The sequence below is a fragment of the Nomascus leucogenys genome, chromosome 10 (assembly GCF_006542625.1).
Source record: "Nomascus leucogenys isolate Asia chromosome 10, Asia_NLE_v1, whole genome shotgun sequence".
In the NCBI taxonomy this organism is placed as follows: domain Eukaryota; kingdom Metazoa; phylum Chordata; class Mammalia; order Primates; family Hylobatidae; genus Nomascus; species Nomascus leucogenys.
Window position 1 is genome coordinate 50,265,573 of NC_044390.1, and position 22,315 is coordinate 50,287,887.

At 40.5% G+C, this 22,315-nt stretch overlaps 1 protein-coding gene and 1 pseudogene across 1 annotated transcript in view; one reads left to right on the top strand and one right to left on the bottom strand.

Moving 5' to 3' along the window:
* The window catches only part of LOC105740324 (putative zinc finger protein 730), an 81,453-nt gene that overhangs the window by 20,102 nt on the left and 39,036 nt on the right, over nucleotides 1-22,315 (bottom strand). Inside the window, 1 exon segment of the mRNA XM_030819886.1 lies at nucleotides 15,703-15,899. Within this exon segment, the coding sequence (XP_030675746.1) occupies nucleotides 15,703-15,899 (197 nt within the window).
* LOC100585719 lies at nucleotides 4,571-5,807 on the top strand (annotated as a pseudogene).

Genomic DNA, 22,315 nt, shown 5'->3' on the forward strand with positions numbered 1-22,315 from the left:
CTCATCTGACAAAGGGCTAATAACCAGAATCTACAATGAACTCAAAAAAATTTACAAGAAAAAAGCAAACAACCCCATCAAAATGTGGGCAAAGGATATGAACAGACACTTCTCAAAAGAAGACATGCAGCCAAAAGACACGTGAAAAAATGCTTGTCATCACTGGCCATCAGAGAAATGCAAATCAAAACCACAATGAGATACCATCTCACACCAGCTACAATAGCGATCATTAAAAAGTCAGGAAACAACAGGTGGTGGAGAGGATGTGGAGAAATAGGAACACTTTTACACTGTTGGTGGGACTGTAAACTAGTTCAACCATTGTGGAAGTCAGTGTGGCGATTCCTCAGGGATCTAGAACTAGAATTACCATTTGACCCAGCCATCCCATTACTGGGTATATACCTAAAGGATTATAAATCATGCTGCTATAAAGACACATGCATACGTATGTTTATTGCGGCACTATTCACAATAACAAAGACTTGAAACCAACCCAAATGTCCAACAATGATAGACTGGATTAAGAAAATGTGGCACATACACACCATGGAATACCATGCAGCCATAAAAATGATGAGTTCATATCCTTTGTAGGGACATGGATGAAGCTGGAAACCATCATTCTCAGCAAACTATCGCAAGGACAAAAAACCAAACACTGCATGTTCTCATTCATAGGTGGGAATTGAATAATGAGAACACATGGACACAGGAAGGGGAACATCACACACTGGGGCCTATTGTGGGGTGGGGGGAGGGGGGAGGGATAGCATTTGGAGATATACCTAATGTGAAATGACAAATTACTGGGTGCAGCACACCAACATGGCACATGTATACATATATAACTAACCTGCACGTTGTGCACATGTACCCTAAAACTTAAAGTATAATTAAAAAAAAAAGAAAGAAAACAACATGTACACATGTGGTAATGCAATGTTTATTATTCAGGTACTACATGCTCAATAAGATGCTACAGGGCACTGCGATAGCACATTACAGGATTTAATCTTAATAACACCCTGTGTGTTGATACTAAGTGTTCAATAATTCCCAGTATTTAGAAAAATGATCCATATATTTTTCTGTTTCTCTGTCATTGACCTTTTAAAAAAATGTGTAGAATAAAAGCTAAACATAAACAGATGAGAGGAATAGAGAAATGAAGAGTTTAATATAATTTACAGGAATTTTTATTGTTTTTATATTTACTTATTGTGGCTTGGGGAGCAACTACTAGATCTACAGGAATGGAAAACAAGTTGCTAAATATGATGCCTCTGCAAGCACTGGTTATAATAATTTTAAAAAGACCCTAAAATTCATACTTTATATTTCTCATTTACCTGCTTTTCTGTTTCAGAAAATTGTGAGCACCAGCTCTAAAAATGGAACAGGATTCATCACCCAAAACTGATCTTTTCTAATCAGTTCTGTGAGATGAGACTCCAGGGTAGGGCCAGACCTAAATAAGGCCTTCAAAAAAGGGGTAAATCTGAGCAGAACTGGGGCAGGGAGTGGACTCTAGCTCAAATTTGGTTCTGTATGCCAGTGGGGGTATTTCCAGTTTTGTTTTTCCTAAGCTTACCTAAGAGAAATTTAAATCTCAGAGTTTGTGTAACTTAAACCTTTTATAGCCACTTCCCTGTCAATTTTATATCATATACTAATAAGCCATTTAAACAAATCATTTAAGGTTTCCTAGGATAATTTTATTAAAAGATGAATATGTATTTTTAGTAAGGTAAAAGAAATACAAATAATAATAACAACCCTTCTGTTCATAAATATTTCTTCAGGTGAAAACACCAAAAGTCACAAGAATGTAAAGAACATGGCCAAAATAAAGCCCAAGGTTTTTATTGCACACATTTATTTACCTACCATATGATGCATAATTCAACCTTTTATTCAGTTGCTAGTTTTATTAGTCTGTTCTCACGCTGCTGATAAAGACATACCCGAGACTGGGAAGAGAAAGAGATTTAACGGACTTACAGTCCTATGTGGCTGGGGAGGCCTCACAATCATGGCAAAAGGCAAGGAGAAGCAAGTCACATTTTATATAGATAGTGGCAGGCAAAGAGAGAGCTTGTGCAGGAAAACTCCCATTTTTACAACCATCATATATTCTGAAATTCATTCACTATCACGAGAACAGCGCAGGGAAGACCCACTCCCATAATTGAGTCATCTCTCACCGTGTTTTTCCCATGACTTGTGAGAATTACCATTCAAGATGAGATCTGGGTGGGGACACGGCAAAACCATAACATTCCACCCCTGGCCCCTCCCAAATCTAATGTCTTTACATTGCAAAACCAATCATACCTTCCCAACAGTCCCCCAAAGTCCTTTTTTTTTTTTGAGGTGGAGTCTCGCTCCAGCACCCAGGCAGGAGTGCAGTGGCATGATCTTGGCTCACTGCAAGCTCCGCCTCCCAGGTTCACACCATTCTCCTGCCTCAGCCTCCCGAGTAGCTGGGACTACAGGCGCCCGCCACCATGCCCGGCTAATTTTTTTTGTATTTTTAGCAGAGACAGGGTTTCACTGTGTTAGCCAGGATGGTCTCGATCTCCTGACCTCGTGATCCACCCGTCTCGGCCTCCCAAAGTGCTGGGATTACAAGCATGAGCCACCACGCCCAGCCCAAAGTCTTAACTCATTTTAGCATCAACTCAAAAGTCCACAATTCAACGTCTTATCTGAAACAAGGCAAGTCCCTTCTGCCTATAAGCCTGTACAATTAAAAGCAAGTTAGTTACTTCCGTGATATAATGGTGGTACAAGCATTGGGTAAATACAGTCATTCCATAAGGGAGAAATTGGCCAAAACAAAGGGGATACTGGCCCCATGCAAGTCCAAAATCAAGCAGGGCAGTCAAATCTTAAAGCTCCAAAATGATCTCCTTTGACTCCATGTCCCGCATTGGGTCATGCTGATGCAAAAGGTGGGTTCCCATCGTCTTGAGCAGCTCCACCCCTGTGGCTCTGCAGGGTACAGCCTCCCTCCTGGCTGCCTTCATGGGCTGGTGTTTAGTGTCTATGGCTTCTCCGGGCACATGGTGCAAGCTGTCGGTGGATCTACCATTCTGGAATCTGGAGGACAATGGCCCTCTTCTCACAGCCCCACTAGGTGGTGCCCCAGTAAGGATCTGTGTGGGGGCTCCAATCCCCCTTTTTTTCTGTACTGCCCTAGCAGGTATTCTTCATGAGGGCTTCACCCCTGCAGCAAACTTCTGCCTGGCCATCCAGGGGTTTCCATGTATCTCTGAAATCTAGGTGGAGGGTGCCAAACCTCAATTCTTGACTTCCATGAACCCGCAGGCTCAACACCATATGGAAGCTGCCAAGGCTTGGGGCTTCCACCCTCTGAAGCAACAACCTGAGCTCTACCTTGGCCCCTTTTAGCCATGACTGTAGTGGCTGGAATACAGGATACCAAGTCCCTAGCCTTCACACAGCAGGGGAGCCCCTGGGCCTGACCCACAAAGCCATCTTTTTCTTTTAGACCTCTGGGCCTGGATGGAAGGTGCTGTGGAGAAGACCTCTGTCATGACCTGGGGGCATTTTTCCCACAGCTGGCTTAAATTTCTCCTGAAAATATGGGGTTTTCTATTCTATTGCATTGTCAGGCTGCAAATTTCCCAAACTTTTATGCTCTGTTTCCATTTAAAACTGAATGCCTTTAACAGAACCCAAGTAATCTCTTGAATGCTTTGCTGCTTATAAATTTAATTTTTTTTTAAATTTTGCTGTCAGTAAGTCTATTTTCTTCATCTGAAAAATCCTCATTGAAAATTGTTTGGTTTAGCTCTCAGAAGCCCACTCCTGAGCTCTGAGGAAGCTTGCCTTCTTTTGAGCTACTCGATCTTCTGAGCGAGGGACATTTTGGGATGGTTCCACTTCTCTTTAACTTTTTTCTTGGACTTCTCACAGACTGGATTCTCTCACGTAGCAGCATGAGCTTTCTTATACATCTCCTTCATGTCTGGAGTTTACGTTTTTGTTTATGTAGTGAGAGAACTGTTTCCTGTAAGCATCTTCATCTTCCTTCATTAAGTAGTGCATGTAATCTGCAACATTCTGGCCTATGATGTGCTTCTGGTATACTACTGCATTAAATTCCTTGCTTTCAGAATCATAACCAGGGAACTGTTTGGTACTGCGAGGGACAGACAAGCCTCCATCTACTGCTCTCTTCAGGGAACCAAAAACTTTATTGCCAGTGGTAGTTCTGGCAAGGCCTACATCCAAATAGCAGGTAAAGGCACTTGGCTGACCATCAGTGCTTTCCACATTGTATTCATTGCCAGTCACCTCCACTTGGCCTTCACAGATCTTGTCCATGCCATAGGTCACAGATCTTGACCTACTGAGGAGCCTGCAGGCCAGCAGGCCAGTACAATACGCTGCAGTGTAATTGGTTAGGCCAACCTTCACATCACATTTTGGCAGTTTACGTGCATATGCTGTGCATACTATCCCGTCCTCTTCTATACAGGCATAAGCAATCTGACAATATCTCTGTTTGTTACACAAACTATCATCCTGGGGAGCAGCCATGATGGAAGACCTGGACAATGGCCTTGACTTCCTCTCAGGAAGAGAACCGTGGACTTAAAGCAATAAATGTGGATCTTCAAAGTGATCCTGCTCTACAGGTGGACATTTCTGATGCTCTTAGTGAGTGGGATAAAGTAAAATTCACTGTTCACACACAGAGTTTATTGCCAAATTTTAAACAAAATGAGTTTTCTGTTGTTCAGCAACACAAGCAATTTATCTGGCTTCATGATTCCTTTGTTAAAAATGAAGACTATGCAGGTTACATCATTCCACCAGCACCACCAAGACCTGATTTTGATACTTCAAGGGAAAAAGTACAGAAGCTTGGAGAAGGAGAAGGGTCAATGACAAAGGAAGAATTCACAAAGATGAAACAGGAAATGGAAGCTGAATATTTCGGAATATTCAAGAAGACAGTTGCGATGCATGAAGTATTCCTATGTCATGTGACAGCACATCCTATTTTGAGAAAATATTTAAATTTCCATGTCTTCTTGGAATATAATCAAGATTTGAGTGTGCAAGGAAAAATAAGAAGAGAAACTTGAAGATTTCTTTGAAAACATGGTTAAATCGCAGATGGAGTAATTGTTTCAGGAGTAACGGATGTAGATAATTTCTTTCAGCATGAACAAACATTTCTTTTAGAATATCATAACCGAGTTAAGGATGCATCTGCTAACTCTGATAGAATGACAAGATCCCACAAAAGTGCTGCAGATGATTACAATAGAATTGGTTCTTCATTATATGCTTTAGGAACTCAGGATTCAGGTATATGCAAGTTTTTTCTCAAAGTTTCAGAAGTGTTTGATAAAACAAGAAAAATAGAAGCATGAGTGTCTGCTGATGAGGACCTCAAACTTTCTGACCCTTAAAAATATTACTTAAGAGAAACTCAAGCTGCTAAGGATCTCCTGTATTGAACTTCTAGGTCACTAGTGGATTATGAAAATGCTAATGAAGCACTGGATAAAGCAAGAGCAAAAAATAAAGATGTTCTGCTGGCTAAAACTTCCCAACAATTATGTAGTCAGAAATTTGAAAAAAAAAAAAAATCTCAGTCTGCAAAACAGTTCTTGTTCTTGCTTTTATAGATTTTAAGACAAGAAGCATTGCTGCATTCAGAAAAAAAATTGGTGGAACTGGCAGAGTTAGAACTGAAGCACGCAAAGGTTAACCTACAGTTGCTGCCAAACTGCCTGTCAGTGCTAAACGGAGACACATAAGCCACATTCCGCCTTCCTGTTGAAAAGGGCTGCCTTCCTTCAAATTTTATTTTTGTTTTCTTAATGATGCTAAGCATTTATGCTCACTGGAAACAAACAAAAAACAGCTGACAAAATGCATCTACTCTTTTTCTGAGAAGCATGGAGCAGCGCCATGTACAGGCGATGCCAGCCTGTGTGGTGTAATGCCGCACTGTGTTCCCCAAGACAGTGGTCCATTATTGTGCACTTATCATACTCAGAAGTCCAAATTTTATTCTTCTTTAAAGTAGCCTCTATAACTGCATTTATTTTATAAATAGTATTCCTTATGGATGCCAATCTTATTTACCTTTAAATAATTTCTGAAGTTTAACCTTTTCAGAATGCATTGTTCAAACAAGATAAAGATTGCCTTTATTAAATTTTTTTAAATTTTGTTTTTTAAAAAGCATTACATACCACCTTAGTTCATTCACATGTATCCTGGTAAAGCATCTTAATCAGATGTATTTTTAACTACTGAATAGTTCTTAGAAGTTTTGGGACAGATTTTATGTAATCTTTATGATTTCTGAAGAAAAGCAAATGCATTAGTATGTTTGCCTTAAACTTGTAGACTAAACCAATTATTGTAAAATAAACAGCAATAACAGTCAGAGTTTTTAACTCTGTGATCATTGTATCACTCTTTAACATTTGGAGTAGCTATAATAAATCTACTCCCGTATTATGCTTTAAAAAACACAACTAACAAAAAAACTATCATCCTGTATTTGGGTGTGTTGTATTTGTTTTTATCCTGTATCAACAAGCATTTCCAAGAATAGTAATTAGCTTTACCCTCTTGTCCTCTAAATTTCATTTGGTATCTCTTAAAATAGGCATTTTTTTTTAACAACTTTAACAAAACCTATACTGCAGAACAGAGACTGGCATCCACGGCTCAACAGAGACCTGCCTTGCTTAGAAATTTCTTCTGCCAGATAACCCAAATCATCTCTCTCAAGTTCAAAGTTTCACAAATCTCTAGGGAAGGGGCAACATAACACCAGTCTCTTCGCTAAAACACAAGAAAAGTCACCTTTGCTCCAGTTCTCAGCAAGTTCCTCATGTCCATCTGAGACCATTTCAGCCTGGATTTTATTTTCCATATCATTAACAGCATTTTGGTCAAAGCCATTCAACAAGTCTCTAGGGAGTTCCACACTTTCCCACATTTTCCTGTCTTCTGAGACCTCCAAACTGCTCCAACCTTTGTCTGTTACCCAGTTCCAAAGTCACATGCACATTTTCAGGTATCTTTTCATCAATGCCCCACCCTACTGGTAACAATTTTTTGTATTAGTCTGTTCTCACACTGCTGATAAAAACACACCAGAGACTGGGAAGAAAAAGAGATTTAATGGACTTAACAATACCACATGGCTGGGGAGGCGTCACAATCATGGCAGAAGGCAAGGAGAAGCAAGTCATATCTTACATGGATGGTGGCAAGCAAAATGAGAGCTTGTGCAGGGAAACTCCCATTTTTAAAATCATCAGATCTTGTGAAACTCATTCACTATCATGAGAACAGTGCAGGAAAGACCTGCCCTCATAATTTAATCACCTCCCTCTGGGTTCCTACCACAACATGTAGAAACTGTGGGAGTTACAATTTAAGATGAGATTTGGGTGGTGACATAGGCAAGCCATATCACTAGCCTAGACTAAAAGTTTCTGTACGGTAAGAACCGTAACTGCTCTACATATTTTTCTAATGATAATATGAAATGAAAGCAATCAGTTTATCTGTTTTAGTTTCTGGACCTCTTCCTTGTTTTTCACCCAAGTACAAGAAAACTGGGGAAACTATCCTCTGAGTACCAACCAAAATTATCTCTTGTATGAGGGAGGAACAAACACAGAATGACTTATTTCTTTTACACTGAGAAAGAAGTAGAATTAACCACTCTTGTCAGCCTGATAAAATTCTGCTCTGGATATTCTCAAATGTTTCAAAGATGGCTAGGTAATTGTGAAAGGGTTCCCAGTTACCCTGGGTTGATTGCCCAATGATAAGCCAGGCAGGAGAGACTCAGGCTGATTCTAACTAAAAAATGGAACTGCTCTCGTGGAGCTCCAGAACCTGGATCACCTGTCCTGATTCTAGCTCTTGAGTAAGAGGAAGGACAAGAATACTCTACTCCAGTCTTGCATTTTACCAGTAGGTATAGTTGTGGTTATGGCTTTTGGATACTTTGTAGGCTTGATCTTTCACTCCTAAGATGCTTGTTTACATTTACAGATTTGGCCATCAGATTCTATTTACTCTCGGAACCTCTCACAGAATGTAGAACATGTAGCACCCTGCTTGCGTTCTCCTGATGGCCAGTATCCTCTCTTTACGCCTACCAACTTCCATTGAGATACAGCCCACAACACACAGCTCAAAGCTGCTGGCTCACATCTTACATGAACCCCAATGCCACAGCAGCACTCTAGTGTCACATCGGAGAGTGAAGCCTGCGCTACAGGGAGAAGAGCCTGCAGGCCTCCTGGGTAGAACTGCACCTTCACAATAATGGGAATGGGAGCAGTATTTCACCCTCAGTTTCTGTTTGTAACGGTGACATAAAAAAAAATACTGCTAGATTTCCAGCATGAATCCAGATAGAGATAACTCCAAGAATTCTCCCTATGACAACCCACCTCATTCACAGAGACCATGGGATACTAATAGGGCTTCTGAAACAGACACCCAAAGCATTGGAGAGAAAAACAGCTCTCAATCTGAGCAAGATTATATTGAAAGAAAAAATAAGTTAAAAGCAACTTAAGAAAAAACTCAGATTAGATGCAAGACTGATCAACTTGGCCAGAAGATAGTCGCCCAAAAGGAATTTTTCTTGAAACACTCAAAATGCACAGCTACTCTCAGAATGTCAGCATGAGAAACATGAGCATTATGAAAAAAAAGGTATGTTCTCAGCAGAATTCTATAAGGTTTTTTTCTTTTTGAGACGGAGTCTTGGAGTCTCGCTGTGTTGCCCAGGCTGGAGTGCAGTGGCACGATCTCGGCTCACTGCAAGCTCTGCCTCCTGGGTTCACACCATTCTCCTGCCTCAGCCTCCCGAGTAGCTGGGACTACAGGCGCCCCCCACCACGCCCGGCTAATTTTTTGTAGTTTTCAGTAGAGATGGGGTTTCACCATGTTAGCCAGGATGGTCTTGATCTCCCAACCTCGTGATCCGCCCACCTCAGCCTCCCAAAGTGCTGGGATTACAGGTGTGAGCCACCGTGTCCGGCCTATAAGGTTTCTGTTTCATGTCTGCTGCTCTCCCATCTCCTAACCAGTGAATTGGGGATCTATATTGGAATACATCTGACAATTTCCACCAGCACTTTTTGACAAAAAACTGGAATCTGACTTTGTTATACAGTGGAATATATATGAGCTTGCAACATAGCTAACTGAAGAGCTATTATGGTTTTGGGTGGTCACATCGCCCATCATGTTTATTTGTCCTGTAATAGCAGCATTCAAATTTAGTGAAATGAAAGACACTAAAACCATGCTTACCTATAATTATCCCTATTGGATAAATTAATAAGCATGTCAAACTAATATCTACTGTAACAATTTTATAGTGAATTTTCTTTGGATATTAGATATAAATATCTAAGTATAAATAATTTTATGTACTTGTCATAATGTATGTAGAGCTTTAAAAATATCTATAACCATAATTCAATTAAAGCACTTTATATTTCGAGAGTATAAATAATATTAAAATGACTACTTAAGGGATTTATTCAAATACTGTAGCCTTATATTCATAGTATTGTACAAAATGTTAATTTATTTGAATGCAAGTTGTCTACAAACACTACACCTAACTATACTAATTGTTCTGAAGTAACAGAAACCAAAGTCCACCTACAGATTCCACTATTTAGTGAATAAACTGAACTGTTCTTGCCTTTGCAGTGTAAGTACTTCAACCTGCAAATATGAGATAATTACTTGGATAATCAGTTTTCTGTCAAAAAAATTTACACAGTATCTTTTTTATTCTTTATCATTCTGTGTTGCTAAATTTAATCTTATCTTTGTGCTCAACTTTTGTGTGCTCTTAAAATAAGCTTTAAACGGCCGGGTGTGGTGGCTCATGCTTGTAATCCCAGCACTTTGGGAGGCCAAGGTGGGAGGATCACCTGAGGTCAGGAGTTTGAGACTAGCCTGGCCAGCATGGCAAAACTCCGTCTCTACTAAAAATATAAAAAATTAGTCGAGGATGGTGGTGGGAGCCTGTAATCCCAGCTACTTGAATGTCTGAGGCAGGAAAATCACTTGAACTGGGAGGTGGAGGTTGCAGGGAGCCAAGATCGTGCCATTGTACTCCAGCCTGGGTGACAAGAGTGAAACTCTGTCTAAAAAAAAAAAAAGCTTTAAACAAATTTCTGTCTACTTTAAAAGACTAAAAATGAAAAGAAACAAAAACAAAAACAAAAAACCTTTGCCAAAGCAATGGTTCTGAGGTCCTAGATGAATACAATTCTGAGTCAGAAAGAATAACAAAAGGTTTATATAGCTGTTACTATGATTTACATATATTTCTAAAAAGCAGAGAAAACTATCTACGTGTAATCTAAATGTTTTTTAAAAAAAGAGAGATGAACAAAATATCCTCCCTTACTTTCAGGTAAGAGAATAAAGCCTCTTATCTTTAATTTATACTTTTTTCTACAACAGCTAAGTCTCTGGACATGTTCTTGAACACTGGACATCTGAATTTCAGTAGACACTGGATGCAGACATCTAAGCTGTAGCCTTGGGCATACTGTATGCACTTGAAAGAATGTTTATGAAAAAAAGCAGACAGAAAAAAATATGTTATTAAAAATCCATGCATGCACATGAATAAAACAAGTTCTGCCAGGCACGGCAGCTCACGCCTGTAATCTCAGCACTTTGGGAGGCTGAGGCAGGTGGATCATGAGGTCAGGAGTTCAAGACCAGCCTGACCAACATGGTGAAACGTGGTCTCTACTGAAAATACAAAAATTAGCCAGGCATGGTGGCACACTCCTGTAATCCCAGCTACTCAGGAGGCTGAAGCAGCAGGAGAATCTCTTGAACCTAGGAGGAGGAGGAGGTTGCAGTGAGCCGAGATCGTGCCACTACACTCTAGCCTGGGCAACAGAGCAAGACTCTGTCACACACACACACACACACACACACACACACACACAAAGTTCTTAGAGAACTACGAAGAGACTTAGATTCTGACTCCTACAACACCCCACAGACACTATTAGACAGATCATTGAGGCAGAAAATTAACAAAGATATCAGAACTAAATGCTTGGCCAAATAGTCCTAATAGACATCTACAACACTCTCCATCTGAAATCAACACAGTATACACTCTTCTCACCACCAAGTGTCAAATACTCTAAAATTGACCACACAATCAGAAATAAAACAATTATCAGCAAATTTAATAATCCCCAAATCATACCAAACACATTCTTAGGCCATAGCTTGATAAATATATAATTCAACACAAAGAAAACTACTTGAAATTATACAATTACATGGAAATTAAAGAATCTGCATGTGAATGACTTTTGAATAAATAATGAAATTAAGGTAGAAATTAAGCAGTTTTTTGAAACAAATGGAAACAAAAATACAACATACTAGAATCTCTGCAACATGGCTAAGACAGTGGTAAGAGGGAAATGTATAGCACTTTTTGATGCTCATATCAAAAAGTTAGAAAGAGGTCAATATAACAACCTAACATCATAAATAAAAGAATGAAAGAAGCAACTCCTTAGCTAGCAGAAGACAAGAAGATCTGAACTGATGGAGATTTAGACATGAAAAGTCATACAAATAAGAAATCTATTGAGTTAAATCTTTTGAAAAAGTTAATAAGATAAATAAACCACTAATAAGATTAGTGAAAAAAGAAGATCCAAATAAACACAATTAGAAATGATAAAAGGGACATTACCACTGACCCCACAAAAATATGAATAAGTACTGAAGCCTACTGTAAACTTCTCTGTGCAAACTAGAAAATCTAGAAAAAAATGGATAAATTTCTGGAAAAATCCATCTTCCCATAACTGAACAAAAACAACAAAATGAATCAGTGAATAGACAATAACAAGCTCCAAAATTGAAATAGTAGTAAACAGCCTACCAACCAAAAGAAAGCCCAGGACCAGCCGGGTGTGCTGGCTCATGCCTGTAATCCCAGCACTTTGGGAAGCCAAGGTGGGAGGATCACCTGAGGTTAGGAGTTCGAGACCAGCCTGGCCAACATGGTGAAATACTGTCTCTAGTACAAATACAAAAATTAGCTGGGCATGGTGGCACCCGCCTGTAGTTCTGGCTACTCGGGAGGCTGAGGCAGGAGAACTGCTTGAACCTGGGAGGCAGAGGTTGCAGTGAGCCGAAATCCCACCACTGCATTTCAGCCTGGGCGACAGAGTGAGACTCTGTCTGGGAAAAAAAAAAAAAAAAGAAAGAAAGAAAGTCCAGGACCAGACAGATTCACAGCTGAATTCTAACAAATGTACAAAGAAAAACAAGTATTATATCTTATAAAACTATTTTTAAAAATTGAGAAGGGACTCCTCCCCAACTCATTATATAAAAGCAGCATCATTCTATTTATTTATTTATTTTTGAGATGGAGTCTCATTCTGTCGCTAGGCTGGAGTGCAGTGGCACAATCTTGGCTCACTGCAACCTCTGCCTCCTAGGTTCAAGAGATTCTCCTGCCCCAGCCTCCCGAGTAGCTGGGATTACAGGCGTGCACCACCACAGCCAGCTACTTTTTGTATTTTTAGTAGAGACAGGGTTTCACCATGTTGGCCAAGATCGTCTCCATCTCTTGACCTCCTGATCTACCCACCTCAGCCTCCCAAAGTGCTGAGATGGCGTGAGCCACTGCTCCTGGCAACAGCATCATTCTAATACCAAAATCTGGCAGAGATAAAACAAAAAAAGAAAACTTCAGACTAATATCCTTGTTGAACATTGATGTAAAAATCTTCAACAAAATACTAGCAAACCAAATCCAGCAGCACATTAAAAAGCTAATCCACTATGATCAAGTAGGTTATATCCCTGGGATGCAAGGTTTGCTCAACATATACAAATCAATATGTGTGATTAATCAGATAAACAAACTACAGATACAAACCACAAAATTATTTCGATACAGAAAAAGTTTTCAATAAAAGTTAATATCCTTCATGTTTAAAACCCTCAACAAACTTGGCATTGAAGGCAAATAGTTCAAAATAATGAGTTATCTATGACAAACCCACAGCCAACATACTGAATGGACACAAGCTGGAAGCATTCCTTCTTGAAAACTGGCACAAGAAGAATGCCTTCTCTCACCCCTATTATTCAACATAAAATTGGAAATCCTGGCCAGAGCATTCAGGCAAGAGAAAGAAATAAAACACATCCAAACAGGAAGAGAGGAAATTAAACAATCTGTTTGCAGATGATTTTTTTCTCTGTATAAAATTTAGCATTAAACTCAGAAATTAAGATAACAGGATATAGAACAGAGATATTCACTGTCACAATTTACCCTGCAAAAATAACAACTGATGATTTCATAAATCTTGTAACTCACCCATTATCTACAACATTTTCTTATAAAAATGTATGCACTTTTTTTTTTTTTTTTTTTTTTTTTTTGAGACAGTCTCGCTCTGTTGTCTAGGCTGGAGTGCAGTGGCGCGATCTGGGCTCACTGCAAGCTCTGCCTCCCGGGTTCACGCCATTCTCCTGCCTCAGCTACAGGCGGCTGCCACCACGCCCGGCTAGTATTTTTGTGTTCTTAGTAGAGACGGGGTTTCACTGTGTTAGCCAGGATGCTCTTGATCTCCTCACCTCGTGATCGGCCCGCCTCCGCCTCCCAAAGTGCTGGGATTACAGGCGTGAGCCACTGCGCCCGGCAAAATGTATGTACTTTCTACAGCCAAAACAGCAAAGAGATTTTACCTATTCTTCTATTTGGCAGCATTCTAAAAGCTAAGTCTTGAAATTCTATTCAAAACCACCCAAGCCCCACCCCCGCCCACAAAAAAAAAAAAAAAAAACTTAACAGAAAAAGAGAAACGTAAATGGAAATGGAATGTATGATTAATTATTTTTGAAACTCACCTCTTTTGTGCCCTCTCAAGAGACACTGCAGTATGTCCCCCTAAGTGCCCCAAGTGTGTTTTACTTCGCAAGTTTTTTTGCACCATCTCACCGGGGTCAGGTTGTTTTTGTTTTTTATTTTTTGTCTTTTAGGATATTATTTTTTCCATGAATCTCAGAGAATCCAAGGGGCAGAAATCATTTCTGTTTTTTCCTCAATACCAGCATATGATTGGCTAACCCGCAATGTGTCTCTAAGAAAGGGAAGCTAGGTTGGGTGAAGACAATGTTAATGTCTGAAGTGGTTAGCTTTTCAAAGACACCAGGAGATTCCTCTTAGCCCCAGGGCATCCACCTGCTCTCTTGAGAGACTACACTTCATACCTCTTGTCCTGTGGGAGAAAACGACCCAGAAGCTAATAATCATCAAACACTCTAGCAGACATAGCCATGGCGTGTACCTTGGTTTATTCACAGCCAGTACTGAAAACCAGGACCAGGAAAAAACTAAAGGGTGGCTGAGAATACATCATCCCATAAAGATTAAAAAAAACAAAAACAAAAACGAAAACAAAACAAAAAACAAACTTGACCCGAAAACATTTTCATAAGATCTCTGTGCCTAGGGAAGACAAAAGAAAAAGAGGCACAGAGATTTTTTTACAATACAGTGTCAGGGAATAAGTTTTGGTTTATTTTCATTGGCAATATTTACAAACAGAAAACAAATCTTTTTAAATGTCCCACCCAATGGTTTGTCAAAAAATAATTAAAATAAAGTATCAAAAATGTACACTAAAGGACAAATAGATAATAACGTGAATTAGAGAGAGAAAGTTGGCATTTGGGATAATCAAAAGAAACTGGAAATTTAGTATTTTACTGCAAGCCAGAGTTAGGCTAGAGGAATGGGGGTTCAGGGGTAGACTTGAGACCCCGTTTGACAAACATGAAAAAAAAATGCAAAAGATCAGTCCCCTGTGGAGTGTGAAAATAGTTAAGTGACAGGCAATTCGAGCTATGTGGCTGCGATGCCTGGATTCCTACTTTAAAAAAAAAAGTAACTCAAATGTATTTTTTTGTAAATTACTACATTAAGGAAAACAAAATTTAGGCGTAACAAACTATAAACTGCCTATTAAGCTCTGATTACATAACCAGAAAATTTGTACGCTCAAGGTGCAAATTTAGAAACTATGTAACTGTACCTGATTACTGAATTTGGGTTTTTGCATCATGCATCTTATGAAAGTCTTTCCTTCAAGCCCTCCCATGGATAACAAGCTACACCCTATAACTGGGTGCTCTACAATTTTAGAATCATTCTTTAATTAAATTCGTTAATATTTTGGCAGTGACTCCCATAAATTTTTAACAGAAGGAAAGAGGAATTGGGAAAGCCACAGACCAAAGCTCTTCCCATTCATGAACCCGCATCCCGAGTCAGGATTCTCCCCTGACGATCCTGGTTACCGCACAATCTGAGAGAGACGCGGCGCTGCGGGTGCAGAGCTGCCCAGAGAGGGCTCCAGGCCAGGGCACAGTCACAGTGCAGGGAAGAAACAGGACGCCTGGGGCCCCGGCTGTCAGCGCGGCCGCCATAGTATGGCTGAAGGGGACTGAGGCCGAGCTGGGCAAGAACTCTGGGCGCAGATTGTGAAGCTGACTGAGGGGAGGCCTGAGTCCCGCCACAGCCACTTCCCACCGGTTCCAACCAGCCCCGTTCCCTGGTTGGACCGGCACTCTCACCATTTCTAGGCTTCCAGGGGGCCCTGGCGTCTTAGCTGTGGCTCTCCCAATACCCACAGGTCGCAGGGCCACACAGGCTGGGCTTCTAGGAGCAGAGGACACAAAGCAGATAGACGAGACCTGGAGCTTCGGCGGCAGCGAAAGACAAAAGGCCGCGCCAAATCTCGGAAGACGCCCTGTTTGCTGTAGCTGCGTGCCTGATTGGACGGTCCCCAGCCCAGCATACCTGATTGGATAACGTTTAAGGCCCCGCCCCCTCAGGCCCTGAGTGACAGATGTGATCAGATGCTGGGCTGAATGAAGAGTGACAGCCTAGGCTGCAGCCTTTTCGGGCAGGGATTCCTCCCTGAGCTGAGACAGGCCCACCCCAGAGGGTATTGCCTTTAACCTTTTGTGTAAGATCATATGCATTTATAAATAATATGCTACATGAATATTCACAAATCAAAAGTATATAGACCGGGCGCGGTGGCTCACGCCTGTAATCCCAGCACTTTGGGGGGCTGAGGCCGGTGGATTATCTGAGGTCAGGAGTTTGAGACCAGCCTGGCCAACAAGTGAAACCCTGTCTCTACTAAAAATACAAAAAAAAAAACAAAAAAAGTAGCTGGGAGTGGTGGCACGCGCCTGTAATCCCAGCTACTCGGGAAGCTAAGGCAGGGGAATTGCTTGAACCCAGGACGTGGAGGTTGCAATGAGCTGAGATCATGCCACTGAACTCCAGCCTGGTGACACAGTGAGATAGAAGGAAGGAAGGAAGGGAGGAAGGTAGGAAAGGAGGAAGGGAGGAAGAGAGAAAGAAAGAGAAAAAGAAAGAAAAGAGAAAGAAAGAAAAGAAGGAAAGAAGGAAGGAAAGAAAGAAGGAAGAAGGAAGGAAGGAAGGAAGGAAGGAAGGAAGGAAAGAAAGAAAGAAAGAAAGAAAAGAAAGCAGAATTAAATAACCACAGGTAGATCACTACCTGGTGACCACCTTTCTTCCAGAGATCAGACACTGAACAAAGGATGATGGGGCCATAGGGGAAGAAAACTCTATGTCTTCAGATCTGTCCACAGTCTTGACCTCCAATGTTAGATATGAAGAAAACAGATTAAAGGCAAAATTATTTTGCTATTTGGCCTTGGCCCTAAGTGTCAGGCTGTAGTTTTACGTTTTCTCCTGTGTGTGCAGGGACTAAGGACCAATCACATGCATACATGTCTACATGTATGGCAGCATTACTCAACATTATCTTACAACACATGTAACTGTAAATCAGGGGAAAATATTAGTACCTTTATGGAGCCCACTGTTAGAAGGTAACTAGTAATCAACCTGTCATTAAATCATGGCACCTATCTGCACTGGGTGCGTGTATTAGTTAGCTATTGCAGCATAACCAACCATCCAAAACTTATTAGGTCATAATTGAGATGGTCAGCCATTTAGGCTGGGCTCACTGGGGCCATTCTTCTGGTCCCAGCTGAGCTCCTTCAGACATGTATCAACAGCTGCTTCTTGACTAGGAAGCTGTGCTTCTGGAGGTAAGCTTCTGCTTCTGGGGCTGTCAACAGAGGCACTTTGCTTCTTTTCCCCACCCACCATGTTATATTATCCTCCAGCTGGCTAACATGTGCTTTGTTCATGGAGACGGCAGCATTCTGAAAGAAAAACAGAAGCATTCAAGACCATTTGAGCCTAGGCCCCAAACTGGCACATGGTCATGTTCACAGGTTTCTACTGTCCTGAAGAAATAAGGTCAGTCGTATCTAGGGTCTGGAAAACAGATTCCATATCTCAATGGGAACAGCTGTAAAAGCACCTGGCAAAGGATACAGGAGGGATGAAAAATTGCGGCAACTGGCCGGGCACAGTGGCTCACGCTTGTAATCCCAGCACTTTGGGAGGCCAAGGGGGGCGGATCACGAGGTCAGGAGATCGAGACCACAGTGAAACCCCGTCTCTACTAAAAATACAAAAAAATTAGCCAGGCGTGGTGGTGGGCGCCTGTAGTCCCAGCTACTCGGGAGGCTGAGGCAGAAGAATGGCGTGAATCCGAGAGGCAGAGCTTGCAGTGAGCCGAGATTGCGCCACTGCACTCCAGCCTGGGCAACAGAGCGAGACTCCGTCTCAAAAAAAAAAAGCTGGGCTGAACCTCAGGATAAATTCTGACTCCAAAGCTCACGCACCTCCATAGATCAAACTATATTACTAGAGTAACTGCCACAGACCCTTGAAATTCTGGAGAGTGACACTTCTGCAATAGAAGACAGTTTTTTTGTTTTTTTTTTTTAGATTTGTGCCCACATAGTACTGTTTATTATTGGAAATAATCCTGTCAAGAAATTGCAGAAGCACATGGTGGCTCACACCTGTAATCTTAGCACTTTGGGAGGCTGAGATGGGAGAATAACTTGAGCTCAGCAGTTCAAATGCAGCCTGGGCAACATACTAACATCCTGTCTTCATGAAAAAAAATTAGCCAAGCATGATGTTGCATGGCTGTAGTCTGAGGTACTCTGGCTAGGGTAGGAGGATGGCTTGAGTATGGAAGGTAAAAGCTGCAAGCCATAATTGATTACACCACTACACTCCAGCCTGGGTGATAGAATGAGACCCCATCTCAAAACAACTGCAGAAACATTTTGAAAGGACATAGAATAATTTGGAAAAATAGCTGAGGGATGAGTTTAGAAAATCAAAGCCCAACAACAGATTATTCACTTTTGATCAGAGAATAAATTTGAAAACTTCTTAAAGAAAAACAACTTTAGGGCCGGGCGTGGTGGCTCACGCCTCTAATCCCAGCACTTTGGGAGGCCGAAGTGGGCGGATCACGAGGTCAGATAGAGACCACCCTGGCTAACACGGTGAAACCCCATCTCTACTAAAAATACAAAAAAAAATTAGCCGGGTGTGATGGCGGGCGCCTGTAGTCCCAGCTACTCGGGAGGCTGAGGCAGGAGAATGGCAAGAACCCGGGAGGCGGAGCTTGCAGTGAGCCGAGATCGCGCCACTGCACTCCAGCCTGGGTGACAAAGCGAGACTCCGTCTCAAAAAAAAAAAAAAAAAAAAAGAAAAACAACTTTAGATAAACTAAATTTAACAGGGTTTTATTGGGCAAAGAGGCATTTGCAAATTGAGTAGCCTGTGGATCCAAAGTAGGCTCTGAAATACTCCAGCACAGCAACATGATGGTGAAAGATGGACAGAAGAAGGTGACATCAGAAAATGGAAGTGAAATACAGGAACAGCTAGATTGATTACAGCTTGGGATTTTCCTTATTTAAACATGGTTTGAACATTTGACATCCTTTTATTGGCCAAAACACAGTTGTTGGTACAAAAGTGAGTACAGTCTATTTACACATTCAGTTAGGTTTCAGTTTACTACGTAAACAAAACAAAACAACAAAAAAAACTTATTGACCAAACTTAAAACATGAAAGGGGGTAGCTTTAGGGTATAATTAAACAATTTCTCCTTTTTTGGTCATCTTCTAAATTTTGATAGACCAAAACTTTAGACATTGATAACACTCTGTCACCACCAAAAATGTACTTAGTCTCAGATTCCACTGTGAAATAGCAGAACTATGGGTTTTGTAAAGTGGAATCAAGAAATTCAGGGTATTATTTTATTATTATTTTTAAAGGTTTGAGTAGAGGGAAACTCCTTGTGTTAAGATCTGTTGTTTACAGAAGAAAAACAAAACCTATAGAATCTACCTATTTCCTTAAATTTTCAGTTTGATTATGTCACATTTAGCATGAGTGACTCATTTTGGTTTGATTTTGTCTGTTTGGACCTAGTGCACAAGCTCCATCCAGAATGATGGCCTCTAATAATTTTGTTCAAAAAATTTTCAACAGTGCACAGTGTAACCAAAACTCAGGGCCTTAGTACCACTCTGTTTCCGTTATTTAGGGTCTTTGTTCTTATGTCATTCATAGGTTATGGTTTCATCATAGTCACATATGTCTTTGAGTTTCTGTCATTCCAGTTAGTGAGAGACAATTTTATATTCTACGGGTGACTGCATGAAAACATTTCTAACTTTTGAGAATACAGTGCAACAGGGAGACTACTATTCTGACTATCAGGAGGATAATACCAAGAGTTTGAAGCGTGCTTTTTAGCCAGGGTCCTCATGAACCACCAACTAACATTAAATAGATCAAATAATTAGCTATAGTCTACTTATTTTAACCAGCCTGTTCATTAATCCCCTACAACTGCATCTCTGTAATACCCAATGTATTTCTCCATGTGCAACTACAAGAATTAGCAACTGCAGACACTTCTCTGTTTATACAGTAAGTAATCCAAAGAAATTATATTGTTCAGCACAACTTTAGCAAAAAATTTAAAGTCTATTGTGTAACCATAGCCTTTACAGGGTAATCTGCTATAAAGCCCTATGACAGGGGATACATTTCTAACCATTGCCTCATTTACTCTAAACCAGGGGGAAAAAAAGACCTATCAAAGGATGCCCACTTAGAAAAGTAATGGCACCCTGGCAATGCTCTTTAACCTATTTTGAATAAGTTCTCTTTAACTTGTGAAATAGGTTAAGAGCAGTGGACATACATCCTGTTTCTGATATTATGAGACAACAAATGTCCCATTAAAATTTCTCACCCATATTGGCCTTCCAGTTTTTTTTTTTTTTTTTTTTTCTATTTTTTGAGACGAAGTCTCGCTCTGCAGCCCATCCTGGAGTGTAGTGGCGTGATTTCAGCTCACTGCAACTTCCACCTCCTGGGTTCAAGCGATTCTCGTGCCCCAGCCTCCCCCGAGTAGCTGGGATTACACCACACTGGCTAATTTTTGTATTTTTAGTAGAGATGGGGTTTCACTATGTTGGTCAGGCTGGTCTCAAACTCCTGACTTCATGATCTGCCCGCCTCGGCCTCCCAAAGTGCTGGGATTACAGGTGTTAGCCACCATGCCTGGCCTGCTTTTCACTTTTTACCTATAAAAGATGTTATGTTTTTTCATATATGTTGGCTGCAAAATTCTCTACATATAAGTATACCCGATGAGTGCACACAAAAGATGCTTTATTTCTATTGTTTGTAGAGCCATAAACAAACTTAACTAAGAGTATCATGATAGCAGATGTGTCTTGATTTTTGATCTTATTAAAAAAGCTATCTACATAAAGGTATCCATCTGCTTTTTAGGAGAAACCTTTCTGGTTAGCTTTACTTTATGATCTCCTATGGGTTTACAGTTAAAGAGTTTGGAGGGGCCCTTCTAAGTTGTGAGATTATCAACCCAGTGTTCAAAGTCTTGATGTCTTGCTTCAGCGTACGTGGCAGGCAGACTCAATCTCTGGGTTCTAGATAATAAAGGGTTTTAATGTCCTCAGTCAGTAGACTATTAAGGCTTTCTTCACCTTAAGGCTTTCTTCATATGCTTTGTCATAATGCATTAAAGCCTTTTTGAATTTAGTAATATTAGACTTCAGTAGCAGAAGATACAGGAGGTTCTCTTAGGTGCATAGGCCTTCCAATGACTATTTTTAAATGGCCAACATATTTTTTCCACTCTAAATGGATCTGATATGCCATCAATCTGCAATTACAAAAGCAATCCAGTCAATTTAGTTAGCTTTGCTCAATACTACTGTATTTTTTTTTTTTTTTTTTGAGATGGAGTCTTGTTCTAGCTCCAGACTGGAGTGCAGTGGTGCGATGTCGGCTCACTGAAACCTCCGCCTCCTGGGTTCAAGCAATTCTCCTGCCTCAGCCTCCCGAGTAGCTGGGACTACAGGCGTGCACCATCATGCCCGGCTAATTTTTTGTCATTTTTAGTAGAGACGGGGTTTCACCATGTTGGTCAGGCTGGTCTTGAACTCCTGACCTCAAGTGTTCTACCCACCTCGGCCTCCAAAAGTGCTGAGATTACAGGCGTGAGCCACCATGCCCAGCCTAATATCTTGTTTAACAGTTTTACAACTTCTCTAGAGAAATAAGTATCTTTATCACTGAAGATATGAGAAAACATGCATTCTAATATCCTTTCAGTTACTGTTATAACATCAACCCTCTTGCAGGAGAAAACTTTTATACAAGAAAACATGCATTAAAAATGACAAATAAAATTTCTGTATAAATGTTTAAATGGCTCATCAGGTAGCAGAAATGTACATGAAGTTTTGATTGTCATATTGGGATTATATGCTTGACAAAAAAAAATTGGTCTTAACCTATAATTTAGAAGGGTCACCACACACAAACTTAATTTGTATTCAATTTAGATTATTTTGTTTCTTCTGTGATGAATAATGGAATGCAGAGCTGTTAATAATGGAAGCTTTAAGAACTCAGGAATGAACAAGTAGCTGTTGGCTGTCTAGGTTCTCCAAGAGTCCACACTTAACATTAAATTTGTCCTCTTAAATACCAGGTTTGTTTTTCCAATTTAGGTGCATAGCACTGATAACTGAGGGGTTATCATAGGTAATTTGACTTAGGCCACAGAGTTCATTCAAATGGCATGTCTAAACAACTTCAGTACTGGCTGATTTAACATAATATGTGGCAGAATATTTTTCTAATATTTAATTAATCTTTGTTTTGCTTGGGTTAGCAGTTTTATAAGAATCAATCTCTTCATTAGGATACT